We start from the raw sequence: 18265 nt of genomic DNA on the forward strand, positions 1-18265 counted from the left end.
TAGTGAGTCCTTAGTGCATGAAATTGTTTAAAAGTGTATTAATTTGAGTGAATTTAAATTTTTTTCAGTGCTTTCTTAGACAGTAAGCAATATCGCCATCTTCTGGCATTGTTCAGTTCTATCCCTGCATCCCAATCCTCCTACCTGTAGCAACTTGTGCTATCCTATTGCTTGGTCAGTGTTTCAAAGCCTAGCCTTCCCAGTATTGCAACTCCTTTAACCGGGCATAGAAGTCCATACTATGTCCCTATAATTCCATAGTTATAGTATAGAAACTAATTCCTCTCTCTCTGTGCACCCCCTCCCTGGTGGTTCCCCTTCACGTGGCACAAGCTGATTTCTCTTGGATAGAATGAGCCCTTTGCCTTCCCATGGTGTGTGCGTTGCGTTCCCTTGCCTTTTGCAGAAGTTATAATAAAAATTATTTTTGTGATTGTTGCATATATTCCTCTGAAATGCAGCTTGCTATTATTTTTATCTATTAAGATCATTCTATATGTTATCATTGCTGGTTTGCATTAGATTTTTTTAATTTATTGCCTTTTTACAATTATCCCTGGAGATATATAACTTGGAGAAGAAACGTCTGCATTAGAAACATTAGGTATGCTTATAGTGTTCTGTGTTAGTTAGCTACATATGTGATTTTTCCCAAAAGTGCTTTTACTTTTCTCTGTTGTTTACCTCTGTGGCTGAGAATTTACACGTATGCAAAAGGTCCAACCCATCATGTACAAAAAAGACATACAGTCAGCCAGTTTCCTTTATTTACACGACTTTTGAAAAATAAAAGTGAAATTGTTTTTCAACTTTTAGGAGGAAATCTCTATATTGTAGCTTTGTAGCATGGTATGTGCTGGGAAGTATCATCTTAGTGAGTGTTCAGTGGTCCCCTTACGTTTAATAGAAAATTCTCTGTGTTTTCACGTGTGTTTGTGTGTGAGAGAGAGGCGGTCTAACACTACAGTGTCAGTCACTTCCAGATGTGATTGACTAGTTTTGCAAATAACAAACAAATAAACAAATCCATGTGTACATTTTTCCTATAGTTTTTGCCTCATCCATTCTGAGTCCTTTCAGGCTCAAATTTTCGCTATTGAATTGTTTGACCAAAGTGGGTTAATTATATCTGTGAAGTGATATTTTTAAATTTCCCTTTTCCCCCCTTTTCCTCCTCAGAACCTGTGAAGGCAGTATCCTTTTAGAAATTATAATCATTCTATAGCACATAGTATTTCTAAACTCCTGTACTATTTTGTATTCTAAATAGGTGAGAAATTAACCTGCTTAATGAATCTTTAATGTTTGGCAATTTTCCATCATGATAGTTTAATTGGTTGTCTGTTGCATATGTTGTAGGTGTGCCATTCTTCTCCCCCTCTACCTTTAGTGAAAGCGGGCACTTTTTTATACCAGCTTTAGTCAAGGTCTCTTACAAAAAACATAGAAAAACTGTGTTCCTGAGTTAAATCAGTCCATCTAGTGAATCAATCAGGGCAGTTCGTATAATGAAGGCAGAAACAGCTGTAAAAACTCTGACACATTCACACATACAAAAACACACTTCACTTAGATGTGGTGGGACTGAAAACCGATCCGTCTGAATCATCCTCTGTAGTGTACCTATTCAGTGATCCATTATGTAGTATCCCTTTTGGTACCCGAATTGACCACAGCCTATTAGATGGAAAAGTCAATAAAACAATGGTTTCTGCATTTTTATTAGTTTATTAAGTCGTATTCACAGCCACCAGTATCTCAAATCACTGATTAAACGCAGCATTACATTTTATTGGAAAATGGAGTACTAAGCAGTTTTGTTTATGAGCTTGAGATGTTTTAGGCTTTGCCTGATCATTTTGTACAAATTGGTTTGAAGTTTTCCTGAATGAAGCTCTTAACAGCTTTTAAAGACTTCTACTGGAGTAATCAAACCAGATAAGAAAAGGGATACTGCATCTTTAACAAGCAATGCCATTTTTATTTTCGAAATCATTGTTGGACTATTTCCAAATGTCCTTCATTTCCTTCCATTTGTTTACCTTCCATGTTTTTAATGCTTAGCATGACTACATCAGCATTTCCAATTGTAAGATTTTCAAATAGAAAGCATATGTTTGCATTCAGGAAATGTGTGGTGGATATGCCAGTACACACATATCTGCTGGAAATGTGCAGTTTTCTTTAAAATGTGTGTACTCATATAGCTGCGCATTGTACGCATACAAACATATACATATACAACTGTGTACCGATAAATATGTTAAAGTGAATGAGAAGAAATTGTTTTCTGATTAAATGTGTTTATTAATGGAACCTTATTTTTTGTGACTGAAAAGTAAAAAGCATATCTGCTGCACAAGATTTGTACACAGCTGTTCATTTGTCATGACATCTAGGCGGTAATCATTATATTATGCTGAACTGCATGTTGAAATTACACAATCCATTTAATTTTCAAAATTTTTGGCAATAAGTGAAATCTCAGCATGTAATTTTCTCAAGTGATCTTTCTAAAAAACAAATCATTTTTATATGCTAGGAGTTTTTTTTAATTTTGGTTTTGTTTTGTTTTGTTTTTAATTGCATGGCAAAGTAAGGCTAGTTTGTGCATGAGCAAGTTGAAATGCTAACCAAAGAAACATGAATTTTTCAACCTTTTTTTTAAACGCACATTTCTCTGCTTTATTGGATGTGACAGAGTCACGCTTTTCATTCACCATTGCTTCTCTTTTTCCACTGTCTGTGATTTGCTTGCCAGGAGGAGCTACTATTCTTACTCCTACTATCTGTAAGTAGAATACGGGTGACTTACTATTTTACGTGTTTTAAAGATGCAGTATCCCTTTTTAAAAAAGAAAAACAGTCTCTATAATTTTTCCAAAGTTTTATTGATAGTTACCTTTCCTTGTTCTCAGGCTTGAAAAATTGCTTGTATCATTGCTCCTGTTATTCTTACCCTGTTGTTTCTTTTTTTAAAGGGATATTGTATTTCTAACTGTATATTGAGACTTAGCTTTTTGCTACAGTTTTTTTTCCATAACTATCATTTTAGTTTATTATGATCATAACTTAATTTGCATTATGATTCACAGCAACACATCACACCAAGGAAAAAAGATCTTTTCCCATTTCCTACTTAGTCAACTGTGCCAGTAAATCACAAACTGTATGTTAGAGTATCAGTTCAGGAGTGATCTTGTGTACCAATTTCCTATGCAGGTTGTAGGCAGATGCCAAACTTTCATAAATAGGTTATGGTCTGCCTCTTCTGAGTTTGAGGTGCTTTGCATACACATCCTAAAGTTGGATCTTTTTTTATGGCATTGGTTTGTATAAAAGTTTTGCTTCAGTGAAGCAAAACTGGCTTTTTTGAAACTTGCTGACCAAATGAGTTTTTGTGAGGACTGTTGACAAATTTGTCTATGATTGAGCAAGCAGTTACACATCCTTCATTTTAAATAAATCCATAAAGTGCTTGACTTCAGAGGAGTTCTGAGTTTGAGTGCTTTGATGAACTGTTGGTGTCTGATAATGATGCTCTTCCACATTTTTAAGCAGAATTGGTTTACTTCTTTAAACAAACTTATTTTTTTTAAAGGCTGGTTTAGCTAACTGCCATTCTCTGATTTATTGTGACTATTTATAATTTCCTTGTTAAGTAGCAATTGCTTCTACTCAAGATAATTAACCACCCTGTTTCATCCAATGATGGAGCACCTTTCCCCTCCAACCACTGTAACACCCACCTGAGCAGATTCATCCAACTGAATACTTTAGCAGATAATGAGAATCATTTTCGCTTTCTGTCAGCCTCAAGTTCTTTAACCTAATGATTCGCTTAACTATCACGAAGCATAGATTGCATGTGCCTATAGCTGAGTGAGGGAAGGAAAAAAAAAGGAAAGGAAAGGAAAAAGAAGTTGTCAAACCCCAAGGGAGCCTGGAGCTGTTGAACAATAAAGCTGTCCTCCCATTTCCCAGCAGCTTCAGGTTGCAGTGCTACAACACAATAGGCCTTTTTAGGCGTTGAAGTAGAGCATAAGAATTAGAAAGTAGCTACTGTAATAAGGTAATAACGTGAAAGCCTTAATAGCTGTTGATTTATTTAGCATGGCTAGCAGGTTTTGTTACAAAGTGATGCTTCAAAGAAAAGCTTAATATCATCGAGAGATGAGATGTAATAGTCTTTTTGTTCTGTTTCTGAGGTGACGTTAGAAAAAGGTGATCTTCAGTGTATAGAGACTGTTTGAAAGGCTTTGAAACTTAAAAAACCACTTTGAACTAGAAATGCTAGTTTTGTGAAGCCTTTGATAGTGTTGGGAACCAGTTATAAAGCTCAAGCAGTTTCACTCTTGGAAGTTCTTTTGGTCTTCATTTGTTCAACCAGAGCATCATTTAAAGCTGCTTCTCTTAAGTTGAAAGGAATGTGTGGAGTAAATGTGTAAAATAAAGCATTGTAGGGGGGGCATCCAACAGATTTTTTTATTTTTCGTGGAACAACTGATACAGAACCCCATCAAACAATAGTTTGATGGAAAAAAATTGTAGGTTTAGGGATTTTTGTAGTAAGAATGTTACTGAGTAGTAGTTTTCCAACTATTCCATCTGTAGATGGAGCAAAAGGGAGAGGAAATCTGACAAAATAAGGCCATGAGTCTGACTGGTGGAAGAATCTACTATTCACAGGAGGGCTTGGTCCATCCATATTCTACACTGTGGTACCTCATCATGAACCAAGACTGATAACTTCAAAAACAGCCCTGTAACATTTTCTTAATTCCGCATGAAGTACTTCTTGCCCTACAGAACAGTGTAGGTCCTTTCTGGTGAACTTTCCCAGGATTCATCAAGTAAATGGATAATTTACACTAATATTCTTCACAGAATCCCAGAATAGTTTGTGTTGGAAGGAGCCCTAAAGATCATCTAGTTCCAAACCCTTGGTGTGGGCAGGGGCACCTTCCACCAGATCAGATTTCTCAGAGCCCTCTCCCACCTGGCCTTGAACACATCCAGAGAGAGGAGGTCCACAGCCTCTCTGGGCAACTGCTGTCAATGTCCCACCACCTGGACAGTAAAGAATTTCTTCCTAATATCTAATATTATAGTATGTAATAAGTATCTAATATTATCCTTTTCTGCTCTTAGAATGTGCGTGAAGTATTTAGAGTTGGCCATCCTTTTAGTAAAGAGAAATCTAAGACAAACACTGTCTAAGCAATTACTGGAGCATTTTATGGTATTTTATGCAGAAAAAGCTTATGAAGATGAGCTGTGTTTTAAACATACATTTTCAAGAACTCAGTATATTCAGTGATGATTGTGTCTCTCCCATGTGGTGTCAGATTTATTCAAATAAGCAGATTGGCTATCTAATTTATTATAGTCATGGCTTCAGCTGAAAATAGGGAGATTTCAGAACAGTTTGATGCATGTTACAGGTTTCTGCAGAAGCAAGGTCCACCTCATGCTGCTCTGCATACTTCCTACTACTTGAGATATGTGCTTGAAATTATAAAATAAAATATATTATCTGCTTCCATCTGACTCCTGGAGACAATGAAAATCACTTCCACTTCTTTCTCAAAAGCGAAGAATTGAGCATTATTTCTGAAGCTTGCACTTTAAGGGCACTGGCTGTTAATTTGAGAGGCTTAGTTTTACAGATTAGGTTGGTCTTTAACTGCGATGCAGTCAGAGTGTAAGACTGTTAATATCAAATTGTGATGTTCCCAAGCTGCATGAAAAGGTAGAATGATAACGGTGGTTTTGTTTTTCAAAGAACCAAAGTTAAGTACCAGGGCCATAATGTCATATCCTCTCGTATCTTGTATATTGAATGGGCAACACAACCTTTTTACCTTAAACGTAATATAAATATTTAATATAAATATGTACTGAATGATTATGCTTCTTTTGTTACTTCATAGGTTTTTTGACTAACAAAGTAATTTAGAAGGTTACATCATTCTTTTTCCCAACAATGCAAGCAAGGGGAATGAATTATCCATTTACAAAATCAAAATAGATATTTAAATGGAGATGGTTGATAAAACTGCACGCACAGATGCTTCTTATTTGTCATTTCAGTTAAAATGTAATTATATTCTCTAATTTGTGTATATTAGTATAATTACTCCACAGGAAAAAAAAATATTGCCAGAGTACAGAAGTAAGCACTTCCATTACAGCATTTGTGTGTGTACAGAAAACACAAGACCATGACTGTTTCATAGCAGGCTGCACAGTTTTATCACACGCTGAAAAAATTGCTCACAGGGAAATAAGTCAAACTTATCAGTCACTCAGGATTATGGAGAATGATTACTGTAGACACCAACATTCATCAAATATTAATGCGGTTTACTTTGTTTTTTTTTGGCTGGGCAGCAAACTTGCAAAGAAGCGCAAGGATGCCATGGGAACCACCCGTCAGGAGATGACCCACATGGTGAATGCCATGGACAGGAGTTACGCCGACCAGAGCACTCTGCATGCAGAGGATCCCTTGTCAATCACATTTATGGACTCGCATAACTTCAGCCCCAGATGTAAGTAGACAGTGATAGATACTCCAGAGCATAGGTGAATTTAAAAACACAGAAAACAGTTCTGCTTTATAAGGAAAATTGTTTTACGCTCCAGGCTTTCCAGGAATGATGATAAAGCAAAAGGTTGAGTAGGGATGTTTGTATGTTGTCCTTATTGGAATGTGGCAAATTATTGAATTAAATATTTGCATGTGCTTTCACTATGCAATGATATTTGTCTTAGGGAAAGTACCATACTTCCAGAATACCTCAGTTAAAACTTGAAATTCAGTTTTCCCTCGTGAGAGTGTTTAAAGCCAGCATGTTAAATATTACTGCACAGCACCATGTCTGTAATGAATAATAATATGAGGTCCAAATTAATTTCTATTTTTTTGGCAGTAAGGACATTACAACAGAAGGAAACATTGACAATTTTCATTGCTGTTTGTGGAGTTTAGGACAAGCTTGTTAATATATCTGCAAATGTGTTCTATATTTGTATTTGTTTTTTGTAGACATGCCAACTGTCTGGTTTGGAAAAAGTTTGGGTTTCTAACTGCTAAGGGTTATAGCTGCCAGTGTTTAGCACTCATGCCTCCCAACATCTGCACTACACCTTGCCAAAAGCAAGGAACTCCACTTGCAGACTGAATATTTCAAGACTAGTGTATAGATTATAAAGGCATACAGCTTTGCCGTGGAGCTGGTAGGAACCTGAGCTTCTCACAGCTCCATGGACTTGTGGCTTGGCTTTAAACTGATCTGAGCAGCCTGAGCTGCTTCTGAATTGCCACCTTTTGGGAATGACACTCCATGTCTCTTCTCATCTCCCATACTGCTTACCATGCTTGAGCAAAATGCATCCATTAAGGCTCTTAAGCTCTTTCCTGGTTGTTGTAAGGGAAATGGGTTCTGGAGGAGTGTTTATTGATTAGTTTGTTGAAGCTTGCCAAACTACCAAGTGCTAACATTTTAAGTGTCTCAAAACCAGTTATAAATGGGAGCATCAGCCTCGTGGTTTTTCTACAGTTTTGGCTGGAAAAAGTTTGAAAAGTCTCCAAAGTTTGATGCCTTATTGGCATTGAAATTTGTGGAGGCAGGATTGCAGAGACAGTTTGATATGGGCTGTAATGGTGGATCCCAGGCTAAGAATTTATCAGGAATTTACATGGCTGTTAGTGAGCTGGGGCTGCCAGGCACTCAGGCAGCCTTTCAGATGGACTGATGTGATGCCAAGAGCCCATGAGCTCCTGTCACCACAGCTGTCCTGGTTGGTTGGCAACGAAATTGGACATCACCGTTTTCTAGCATCCTAGGAATGTGATTTTTTGTGTATTGGAGGATTTGTTTCTTCTGACCATTGTCTGTGCTGAGACAAGTCTTCCAAGATTTCAGGGTTTCCTGCTATGTGACAAACATTCAGGCAGATTGCTTGAGAACTGGAGCTTAATTCTGTTACATACACTTTTACACTTCTACTTTTTAGTTTTTTGTTCCAGACTGGAACAAAACAAATCCTGGATTCTGCCATTTCTGTCCAAAACAGTGCATTTATCTCTGCATGGTTCTAGTTGTGATAATAAAAGATAAAATTCTATTAATTTTATTCAGACATCTGCATCTGTGTATCTGTGATTTTCCTATACTCATTATGAGCAATCTCTTTGGTACTGAGCATTTAAAAAAGCTATTAACAGTAAAAATGTATATAATTTTTTTTAATTGCCTGGAAAATTTTATAGAAATACAATTTTATTTTGAGATTAGCTATTCAAGTATTACATGAGGGGATGGCTTTAAAAGGAAAGAAGGGAGTTCTATGAGAGTGAACCTTTATTGTGAAGTGAAAAAAACAATAGTGAAGGAGGAACCCTTTCAAAAACTAAATTGCATGTAATGTCTTTATTTCATTTCAGTAAGGATCTCTTGGCTCTTATCATTACATTTCTAAAGTCTGAAATCATTGCCTTTCATACCTCTTTTATGCAGAATGCTTTCTGGAACTGTATTCATTCTGGTTTTCTCTTGTAACAAAATTAATGGAGTTTAGTTATCACTTGGTCATACTCTGAAGTATTTTGCTTTTGTTCTTAAAAATACACAAATTAAGGGTAATGTGTTTCTTCATGGGCTTTGTTTTCCTACAGTGCCCAATGATCCACTTGTGCCGACAGCTGTGTTAGGTGAGGACCCTAGTCCTTCATTATCCATCCCTGCATGAGTTCTGTCTCCTTGCATGGTTGAATGTTGAAACAGCTTGTTTTATGTAAAACTATGCTGTTGCCAGAAAATAATTTTACACTCAGTTCATCAATTCAGAATAAGACTGACAACAATTTTAGAATAAAAATTATTTTATGCCCTCATTAAGAAGTTATTCCTAGTCACTGCTAATTGAAGAGTACATGAGGAAATATGTAAATGGAAAACACTAAAATTTTTCTTCCCAGAGCTTTGAAACTGAATTCCAATAAACTGACATGTGAAACTAGAGCTCTGTTAAGAGATCTTTAAAAACAAAATTCAGGTCCACATTAACATATTTTGGTTCCTAAAGTTCAATTTTCTAAGTAACAAGAATTAAAAGAAAAACAGAAAAGAGAAAAAAATTCAGAATATCTAAGAGAAAACAACTTTCTTTGCATGTTCTGAACAGGTATTTCTTTATGCCTATATTAATTACATAATTCCATTGGCATTAAGTAGTAAATTTTTCAGCTTTTTACTTTCTTTAAAAAGAAGAACACACATTGAAATGGACAGGCTGAATATGTCTATGCTGCATCTAACACAGAATGCAGGTATTAGAGATGTTTTTATTTTTTTTTTTTAATAAAAAGATGAAAGTATAATTTGTACCCAAGTTCTTGGTTGGATAAACTCAATGTGCAGTATTGAGTTTCAGTCAGTTGCTGCAGTTATTTTAGGATAAAAGACAAAAATCAGAAAGTAGATGTGAATATAGACGTGTTGAAAATTCGACTCCTGTAAGTAAATCTTAAAGGGACCTGGGGGCAATGAAATCCCTTCTCTGTTTGGAGAAGGGATATTACATGTATAATACAGATTCTTTCTGGAAATTGTCTCATTATGGTTTAAAAATTTGTAGCAAACAGAATTTTGCTCTTGCAGTGGAATGTTCCAGTGCCTCAGTCCTCCTTAATAAGAATAAATTCTGATTCATATTAGTAATATTTGGGAGGCAAAGGTTAATTTTCTGAATAGTAATTACTACTAACTGGGTGTTACTACTAAGTATTATTCATGCTCAACCCTAGTTTTTCCTAATTAGGCTAATCTAGACTAACTTTTCATAACTGTGGATTGAGCCATTTCCTTTTGAGAGACACATAGAAAATGTGGAAAAGTGGCACATTTCTGTCCTTTCAAAACTGACTTTTTCACATTGAAAGGCTCATGTCCTCAATTATTTCTCTTTTAGTTGAGTTTAACCCAGTTCTTTCACTCATCATCTTGTAGGTGACGTTTTCTAAATTTGTTGTCATTATTTTCCTCTGAATGCTTTCCAGCTTTCCAACTCATAGGCTGAATTTTAAATTGCAGTGCCCCAAATCAGGTAGCATTCTTGGAAGAAGTCTTAATGCTGAGCTGAGTGGAATAGGTACCCCCAAGCCCCACTTTTGCTGTTTCTGTTAACTGAACTGTATTTTCTCCTTTTTATTGTGTTCATGTTGCATTGAGTTACCTGTTAAATTCACAGTTATAATTTTCCAGTCCATTACTCCATTTTGTAGTTATATATTTGATTTCCCTTTCCGATCCACACTATTGTTGCATTCACCATTCAATTCACCTTGTTGATTTTCACATTGTCTCCCAAATAATCAAGATAACTTTGTAAATCTGATCCTGTGCTTGTGAAGTGCTCATGGTACCTGCAGTGCCATACTGCCATGGAATTTTCTGCTGTGGCAGACACAGTCACAGACAGCTGTGAATACTGAGGGCAAGGAACTAACTGAAGAACAGTTCATAGTTCCTATCTGCTTTTTCATCTACTGGTAATGATATTCTGGGCATGATTATTTCCTCATATGAGCAAACCATTGATAGTTGGAAGAGGTACTAATTTTCATAGTGTAGACTGAAATAGTGGACAGAAATGTACAAGTTTTTGGGTACACCATGTAGTAAAAGCTGGGTATCTGTAAACTTGATCCTTTGGAACTGCATCATTTGGCCTACTCCATTTTAAAGAGCCTTTGCTCAGCCCACCATGACAAAACAGTTTTCTTCTGCTTTATTTAAAGAGGATTATTTTATGTGTTCTAAACCATAGAAAATTGGCGTTTTTATATGAAACTCTTATTACTTTGTAGCTATAGTAGTTTTCTTTTTCTTCATGTATAAGTTATTAATGCTGCTCTCCATTCTGTGTACATTAGCACTGAGTTGGTATGACAATTTTGCTTTTCCCAAGTCCCTATTATTACACTGATAGTATAATAATGTGGCCCTCACATTTTTAAAATGGATTTCATTGTTACCTATTGTGAAGATTTAGCAACTTTGAATGTCACTTTCTTTTAACCATTTTCTAATATAGTCCTGAAATAAATTTCTCATGTTCTGTTCACTCATTGTTTTTTGCTGCTTCAATGGGTTAAAGTGCCTATTACTGGTAAGTATTCTATGAGCAATGGGGAGAACTACAAATCCTGAGGTGGTTTGAAATGTATGTGATTTGGTATGTGTAACACTACAATAAAAAGCGACTGCTGCATGTCACTCACCTTGTTAGGCAGATTAGTGAGGCATAAATTAGGTACTGAAATCAGCAACTCAGGTGACAGTTCAAAGAGTAGGGTTTCTCAGGAGATTTAATCCCAGAAGACATTAATAGTGTTTACATTTTGGTGTAATTGTACAAAATCCAACCCTTGGGGAGTCCATTTTTTTTCCTGGAGTGTTGTGCCTCCTAATCTAGATCCTTTGCAAGGAAAGTGGTAAACTGATTTCAAAGAAGTTTAGGAGGGGTTGACTACCCACTTCTCATTTCAGTAGCTACTTAGATTAGAATTTTTCTTCCTCTGTAAATTCATTTGATCTGATAATTACTAATTTGAATAAAACTACTGTTTCACAGAAGGGATTGACAATATATATGCAGCTGACCTCATGCAGCTTTGACATATGGTTTTGATACAAGAATTCTTGTAGCACAGAGAACATTAAAAGAAACTTCTTTGCTTATACAGAGCAAAAAGTTGTGACTGAAACAGCACACTCAACTCAAGTTTCATTTTTCTACTAAAAGACCTGAGTTAAAATGACCACTCTGTAGTGCTGATTCATTTTCTTAAGTGGAGGTGGTGTTCTGAAATGGTGGCATAATTGCTTCTCTTTTTTACTGGGTTCTCAATTCACTCTTTGTTGGCTTTAGACAAATTATGTGCTGATACCACTATGGAATTATTCTAATTTCTTGTTTAAGGTGTAATATTGCTATTGATATGTATTAGCCCTTAAAATGTTACTTTGGTTGATAGAGTATGGAATTTCCAAGTACATTAATGCCATAAAGTTTTGTAGTGTCAAATAAAATGCCCCTCAGACATCTTTATTACTGGATGAAGGACTGCAAACTTTTGTATGTGTTTGCTGCTGAATTCTTTTATGTACTTCACAGTATTTATGTGCTGGAGAGTAAGTGCTTTGCCTTCTCAGAAATTAGAGATGTTTTTGAAGGAAGAGGTTCAAAATAGATGTTGATACGTGTAGCAGCAGGTTTTACTGCTCTGTGGGTACATAATGCACTGATTTCTTGTGAATACAGATGAAAATCACAGTGCAACAGCCGAGTCCAGCCGACTCCTGGATGTCCCTCGTTATCTCTGCGAAGGCACAGAATCCCCATACCAGACTGGGCAGCTGCACCCTGCCATCAGGGTGGCTGATCTCCTGCAGCATATTAACCTAATGAAGACCTCTGACAGCTATGGATTTAAAGAGGAGTATGAGGTGAGATCTCCAGCGGTGGGGCTTTGCTAGGAAAAATCCCTTTGAAATGAGCAGCCTTTTGTTTGCATTGTATTGCAGAAGGATGGAACTAAATGTCATGGGTTTAAGTGAAAGACAGATTAACAGGCTTAAGATTCTCATATATGTAACCCAAAAGTGAAATAGTAAATGGGGTCCAATGGTTTGGGCCTTTACAACTGCCTGGTAGAAAACCCCTGTATGTTCCTTAGGGTATAAAAAGAATCTTTTTGACATATTCTAAGAAGCTGCCACTCTTTTGTTACTGCTCTTTAGTGGAAATGCTGTAATTAGTTATGTGAGCTATTTTTAGTGCAGATCTCCTGGATTAGGTTAAAGAAAATAATTTAACCTGCCTGGTTTTCCAAGAAACATTGACTGGAAGCACTCTCCTGATTTATTTTAGCATCTCAGTAGGGCAATACTGGGACTTAGCTCCAGTTGAGAAGCAGTAAAGAGATAATAAGGGTAGTAACATCTTGAAGTTCTAATTAAACCTGCCTGAGCATGTCTACTTTAATGTTAAAATGGAAGCAAGAAATTCCCAGCCCTGGAGGTAGAAGATGAGCACAAATTCATTTCGCTTCTGATCTCTGAATCTGTTGTGATTCTTTGGGATTACAATATCAGGCAGGACATACAGAAAAGATGGGAATAGGAGTGCCAGGTTTGCTCACAATGCAGGTAGATTTACAATGAGATTTCTCTGAGTAAGCAATCTCTCCTGACACAGTTTTCAACCTTCTCTCCTTTCTGCAGCTGTCTCTACTGTAAATATAAGAACTGGAATAAATAAATGTGTGGTTTTTAAAAGAATATTATGCTCTTTTCCTCTCTTTTACTTAAACATGCTTTGTTACACTGTGCCTAACTTCAAGGCTAAGGCCAAGTGTCAGCCACTACTGGGGGGAGGGTGGTCCCTGATGCTGTATCAGGTGCTTTCCTGCTTGCTACCTCTTCTATCTCTATACATGACATCTATCCCCTGCTTTGGGCTTCTCACTGTGCATTAAAGTTCTGACTCCATGGCTACTGTGTATTTTCTGGAGATAACTTACCCAGGATAAGAGATCATCTGGAAGGAAGGAATAGCATAGACCTACAACAGTAGTAAAATATCTGCGGGCAATGAAGAGAAAGCCAAGGAGAAATAAAAACTGCTTCTATCAATACTGAGAGATCAAAGTCTCAAGAGTTCAAAAATGTAGAATAATTTTGCTAGTGAGTAGAGTTAGGGATATGAGGAAAGGCAAAAAGAAGAATGAACATTGGTAGAGGAGAGGTCCTGATGTCTCTGTAGGAAGGAAAGATGTTTTACCAAGTAATGTGGAAAGCAATGTAATACTGTAGTACACAGGCTCTATATTACACTGTCTTGTAAGAAGAGTGATCAGTCTCTCTGTGCCTTCTCAGTTTACTGTCATTCCTCCATAGCAAGTTTAGCCTTCTGGCAATTACAGGATTGAAATCCTTGTGGAGTTCCTCAGTGAGTTGCCCACTAACCGGTAGCAGTCAGAGGGACAGAGGCTCCTTCTTCTCTAGATATTTCTGTACCATGGCACTGCCTGGAATGGCACCAGGGCAGGCGAGCAAAGCTGAACTTACTTTATGGTGGGGCAGTTCTTTTAAACTGTTATTTTTGGAGATAAATTAATGGTCAGAATGTTTTCTTTCGGAACATTTTTATTTATAGAGTTTCTTTGAGGGGCAGTCAGCTTCTTGGGATGTCGCTAAGAAGGATCAAAACAGAACAAAGAACCGCTATGGAAACATTATAGCATGTGAGTATCGGTGTCCTCGGTTTGAGCAATAGCTCTACTCGTGTGTTACTCAGGCCATGCTCTCTCTTCCTTTGCAAGTCTCCAGTGGCACAGCTGCTGAATACCTGCGGTGGAGAAGCAGAACAGTGCATTTCTCAGCTTTTTCTTTTTTGTTGTTGTTATTGTTGTTCTTCTTCACAGTTCAACTTTCTCCCTTTTATAACTCAGGCTGAATTTCGCTTATGCCATCTCTGTTGTGCAAGCTGTGGTAAGCATATATCAGCAACATGCTGGCGCTCATTTGGGTGTTGATTCTGTTTGTTTGCAATTTGTATTGTTTTACCCATGCAATGGAACACGCAGGAATCACCTTGCCCGAGAAGTCCCTGAATGGGCAGAGTTGCCTCTTCATTGAATCCCAAGTGCATTGCTAACTCCTTTGTCTTGATTTCATTAATGTCTCAATATGAACTTGAGCAGGCTTGGGTTGGAAGTGAGGAAACAGTAATCAGCATTTTGGTTTTCTAGATTACCAACAGTGGACCTGATGTTGAAAGGGACTTTGAGCATGTAACCTGGTTTCTTTGTGTCTTTTTAACCACTTGTGACAATGCCAATACCTTTCAGCTGCACTAAATGAAATGTAGTGAAGGTTTTTTGAAGTAATTGCTGACCTTAGACAAAATGGTTCTTTGTATTTCTGTGTAAACAATTTGTATTTAAGGATTGTAAATTGTGAGGTGCTTATGCCAGCTGATTTTGGTTTTCTAGATGACTTACCGTTAATATCTTTCTTAAAAATCACACTTCAAAAAGGCTCCGTAACCACTTGGTTTTTACAGATGACCACTCCAGGGTGATTTTGCAACCTGTTGAAGATGATCCATCTTCAGATTACATTAATGCCAACTACATAGATGTGAGTGGAATGCACAGCTTTCTCCCTCTCAATTTGCCAGCTTCTCTATGTGAAATAATTGCATGTTATGCTACAAATTTATTGAAAGCTTTCTTTTATTAAGAACAAATGTACACTTTCCTTGTTCTACGTCCTAGTACTCACTGACATTGTTGTGCTTTCTTTCACATCTGACTTTGGTTTGGGCTGTAGATTTGGCTGTACAGGGATGTAAGTACCACTATATGTGAATAACAGCATCCTCTTGTAAATATTTAATATAGATATTGTTATTAATTACTTTCTTCTTCTATTTTTATGAGTTGATAACTATGCATGCCTCATCTAATTTACCTCATCCGTTCCTTTAAAAAATTTATTTTCTGTGTGAATATTTTTTGTACTTGTTTCAAAAAGATAATTTAGCCTTTTAGCTTAGTCCTGAATATTATTGGATGTTAGGTAACTCAGGTGAGCCTATCTGTTAAAGAGAATTTGCTGTTCCCATTTTTTAGTGGTCATTTTGGCCACTAGCTTTTCTTTTCCCCTTCCCATGTATATGTAAGAAGCTAGATAGTATGCTGCGCTGTAGTTGCTTTAAAATATATCTGTGGAGTAGTCATAATATGTGTTTAGTAAAAAAAAAGAGGGATAATGACAAATGTAGGTTGGGGTTTTTTTTGGTTTTTTGTTTTTAACAATGTTTTAGACAAGCAATATTTAGCTGGCATTTGCTTTAAGGTGCTAATTTAGGTATTACAAAGTATATACACAAACACACACACATATATATATTTTTTTTTTAATATGGAAATTTCCTCTCTTCTGCAAAAAATCTCTAAAATTTGAAATTCCATACTTTAATCAGAATACAAATTAGTTTACAAACTTTAAAAACTGATCCAAATTTTGCCAGGCAATTTGACTAACACAATATGACTTTTAACACCTAAGGAATACACTCTAATTAACACCTTAGGAATAAACAAGTTTTTAATATTCAAATTAATTCCAAAGCCATTTGAAAGGTAGAGGAATAGCTATGACAAGTGTTTCTGAAATCCATGGCTTCAATTGCTTTTCTTTATAATTTCACTTTTGTAGTTTTTCCTGACCACTTTTAGTTCATAAGTTATTTAAGACCCTTTTGACTTTCCAGGATATAAAGATTTACCTCCAGATATATTTCTCTTTTTTATTTGGATATTTTAACATGGCAATCTCTGTGAAATGATAGGCCTGTGATATTTTGCCTGGGGCCTGAAACAAGAAAACTCTCACAGATTTTGAATAATTCCCTGAGGATATTGATTTTCTTATGTAGGAGTGAATTCAATCTCATTAGAAGCAGGCAACAAGTTAAAATTGGCATTTTACAATTTTTAAGTGACACTTTTATCTTCTTCTCAAAAACATTACTGAGTGTAAACCTGTCTAGCACAGGTTCTACTTCCATAATTTTAAGATGTGACTTCATATTAAGGACTTCAGGAGAAATTCTTTCGTCATTTGGTGCAATTTTGGTCTCCTGTAAAGCCAAGAATAAGACATTCAAATGTTTTTTTAGAAGCCCCAGAGGAAGGTAGGTGCTCTCACTCTAGACAGGATAATGAAGCCGTCTGTGGAAAAGAATATAAACTCCTTGTGTACACTGAAATCCTTCACTTTAGTAGCATCTTGTGAATACCAGGAATCCAAGGGCTTGTACTCCCCTGTAATGCAATACTTCCAGCAAGTGTTCTAATAAAACTTAACCTGGAGAATAATTGGAGTTATGAACATTTCCACATTGTGAAATTCAGTATTGTCTTCTCATCAGCAACACTAGACTTTCCTTTCTGTTTGCAGCTAAATTGCTGGCACTAGTCAAAATATACTCTGAGTTATTTCCTCAAGAGCAGTAGCTCTTTGTCTTGTAGTTTTTATGTGGACAATTAGTGCTGCTAGCATTGGAATAGATCCAGCTATCTGGAAAGACTTAGCTGTGTAGGATTATCTATTTACCCATATATATATATATGTGTGTGTGTGTGTAAGACTGTGTATATACTTGTGTGTATCATGCCCACTGTAATTGATGCACACTTTGTGCAGTCGAGCAGATTTCACTGCAGTAGGACCTGGATTCTGTGCACACACCAATGTGTTTGTCCCCATTAGTTAGGGCTGGGTCACATACCTCTTTGTGCCTTTCAGTGATTCTCTCCTTATAAGAATACAAAAGGTGTGTATTTTTTCATATTGGCTAAGCTGGGAACACAGATCAGCTGTGAGATAATGTGGTGGTAGAGAATTTTTATTTAATTTTAAATAAAAGCCCAAATATATATAGCTAGGGAAATATTGTCAATAGAAGACTCATTTTTAGGTGCAAGGGGCCAATCTAGAGTACTCCTTCCTGGTACATTACAATGTCTGTTCAAGTCAGATGTTCTTATTTTCATTTTATCTGTTGTCATTCAAACCTTTTCAAAATTAACTGTTTTTTTAGGTTTTGAGCTTCATGCTGCTCTTAAATATTGGTTTGTTCTGAAAATGTTGTCTCGATATAAGGATTCTGTAGTATCCTTATGCTTTTATTTTCCACTCTCTGTTACTAATATGGTACTCAAACCAACTTATATTGCTGTTTTAGGGATATCAGAGACCAAGTCACTACATTGCAACCCAAGGTAAGGATCTGCCAGCTTTAATCAAATCAAACAATTGCTCTCTGTAGAGTTCCACAGTGTTTTGGTAAAATAGAAGTAGAAGAAAGTAAATCATACCCAGTATTGTGAGTTGCCATCTTGTGTTATGGTAAATCAACATAGTATGTTTGGGTGAAATGTGAATAAATTCAAAAATTGCACTAATGTGTCATGTTAATTAGCTATCGAGCAAATCTGTCAGTGATAAATTCAGCTGATAAAGTCAGAACCTACTACCATGATTTCCAATTATGAAGATGAATAGAGAAAAGAGAGATGAACAGAGCAGAGAACAGTTTCAACCTGCCTTGAGGCATTTTTCTTTCCATATTACAATGTTTTATTTTGCTGTCTACCACTTGGTCTAGGATGCAGTGAAGA

At 36.4% G+C, this 18265-nt stretch overlaps 1 protein-coding gene across 2 annotated transcripts in view; it reads left to right on the forward strand.

Moving 5' to 3' along the window:
- Positions 1 to 18265, forward strand: part of PTPRK (protein tyrosine phosphatase receptor type K) — a 378847-nt gene that overhangs the window by 342590 nt on the left and 17992 nt on the right. For both annotated transcript variants that reach the window (XM_059842131.1, XM_059842132.1), the window contains exons 15-19: positions 6394 to 6554; positions 12334 to 12518; positions 14230 to 14317; positions 15139 to 15215; positions 17830 to 17866. In XM_059842131.1, the coding sequence (XP_059698114.1) occupies positions 6394 to 6554; positions 12334 to 12518; positions 14230 to 14317; positions 15139 to 15215; positions 17830 to 17866 (548 nt within the window). The remainder of the gene's footprint in view (positions 1 to 6393; positions 6555 to 12333; positions 12519 to 14229; positions 14318 to 15138; positions 15216 to 17829; positions 17867 to 18265) is intronic.

The sequence above is a fragment of the Haemorhous mexicanus genome, chromosome 3, assembly GCF_027477595.1.
Source record: "Haemorhous mexicanus isolate bHaeMex1 chromosome 3, bHaeMex1.pri, whole genome shotgun sequence".
NCBI lineage: Eukaryota > Metazoa > Chordata > Aves > Passeriformes > Fringillidae > Haemorhous > Haemorhous mexicanus.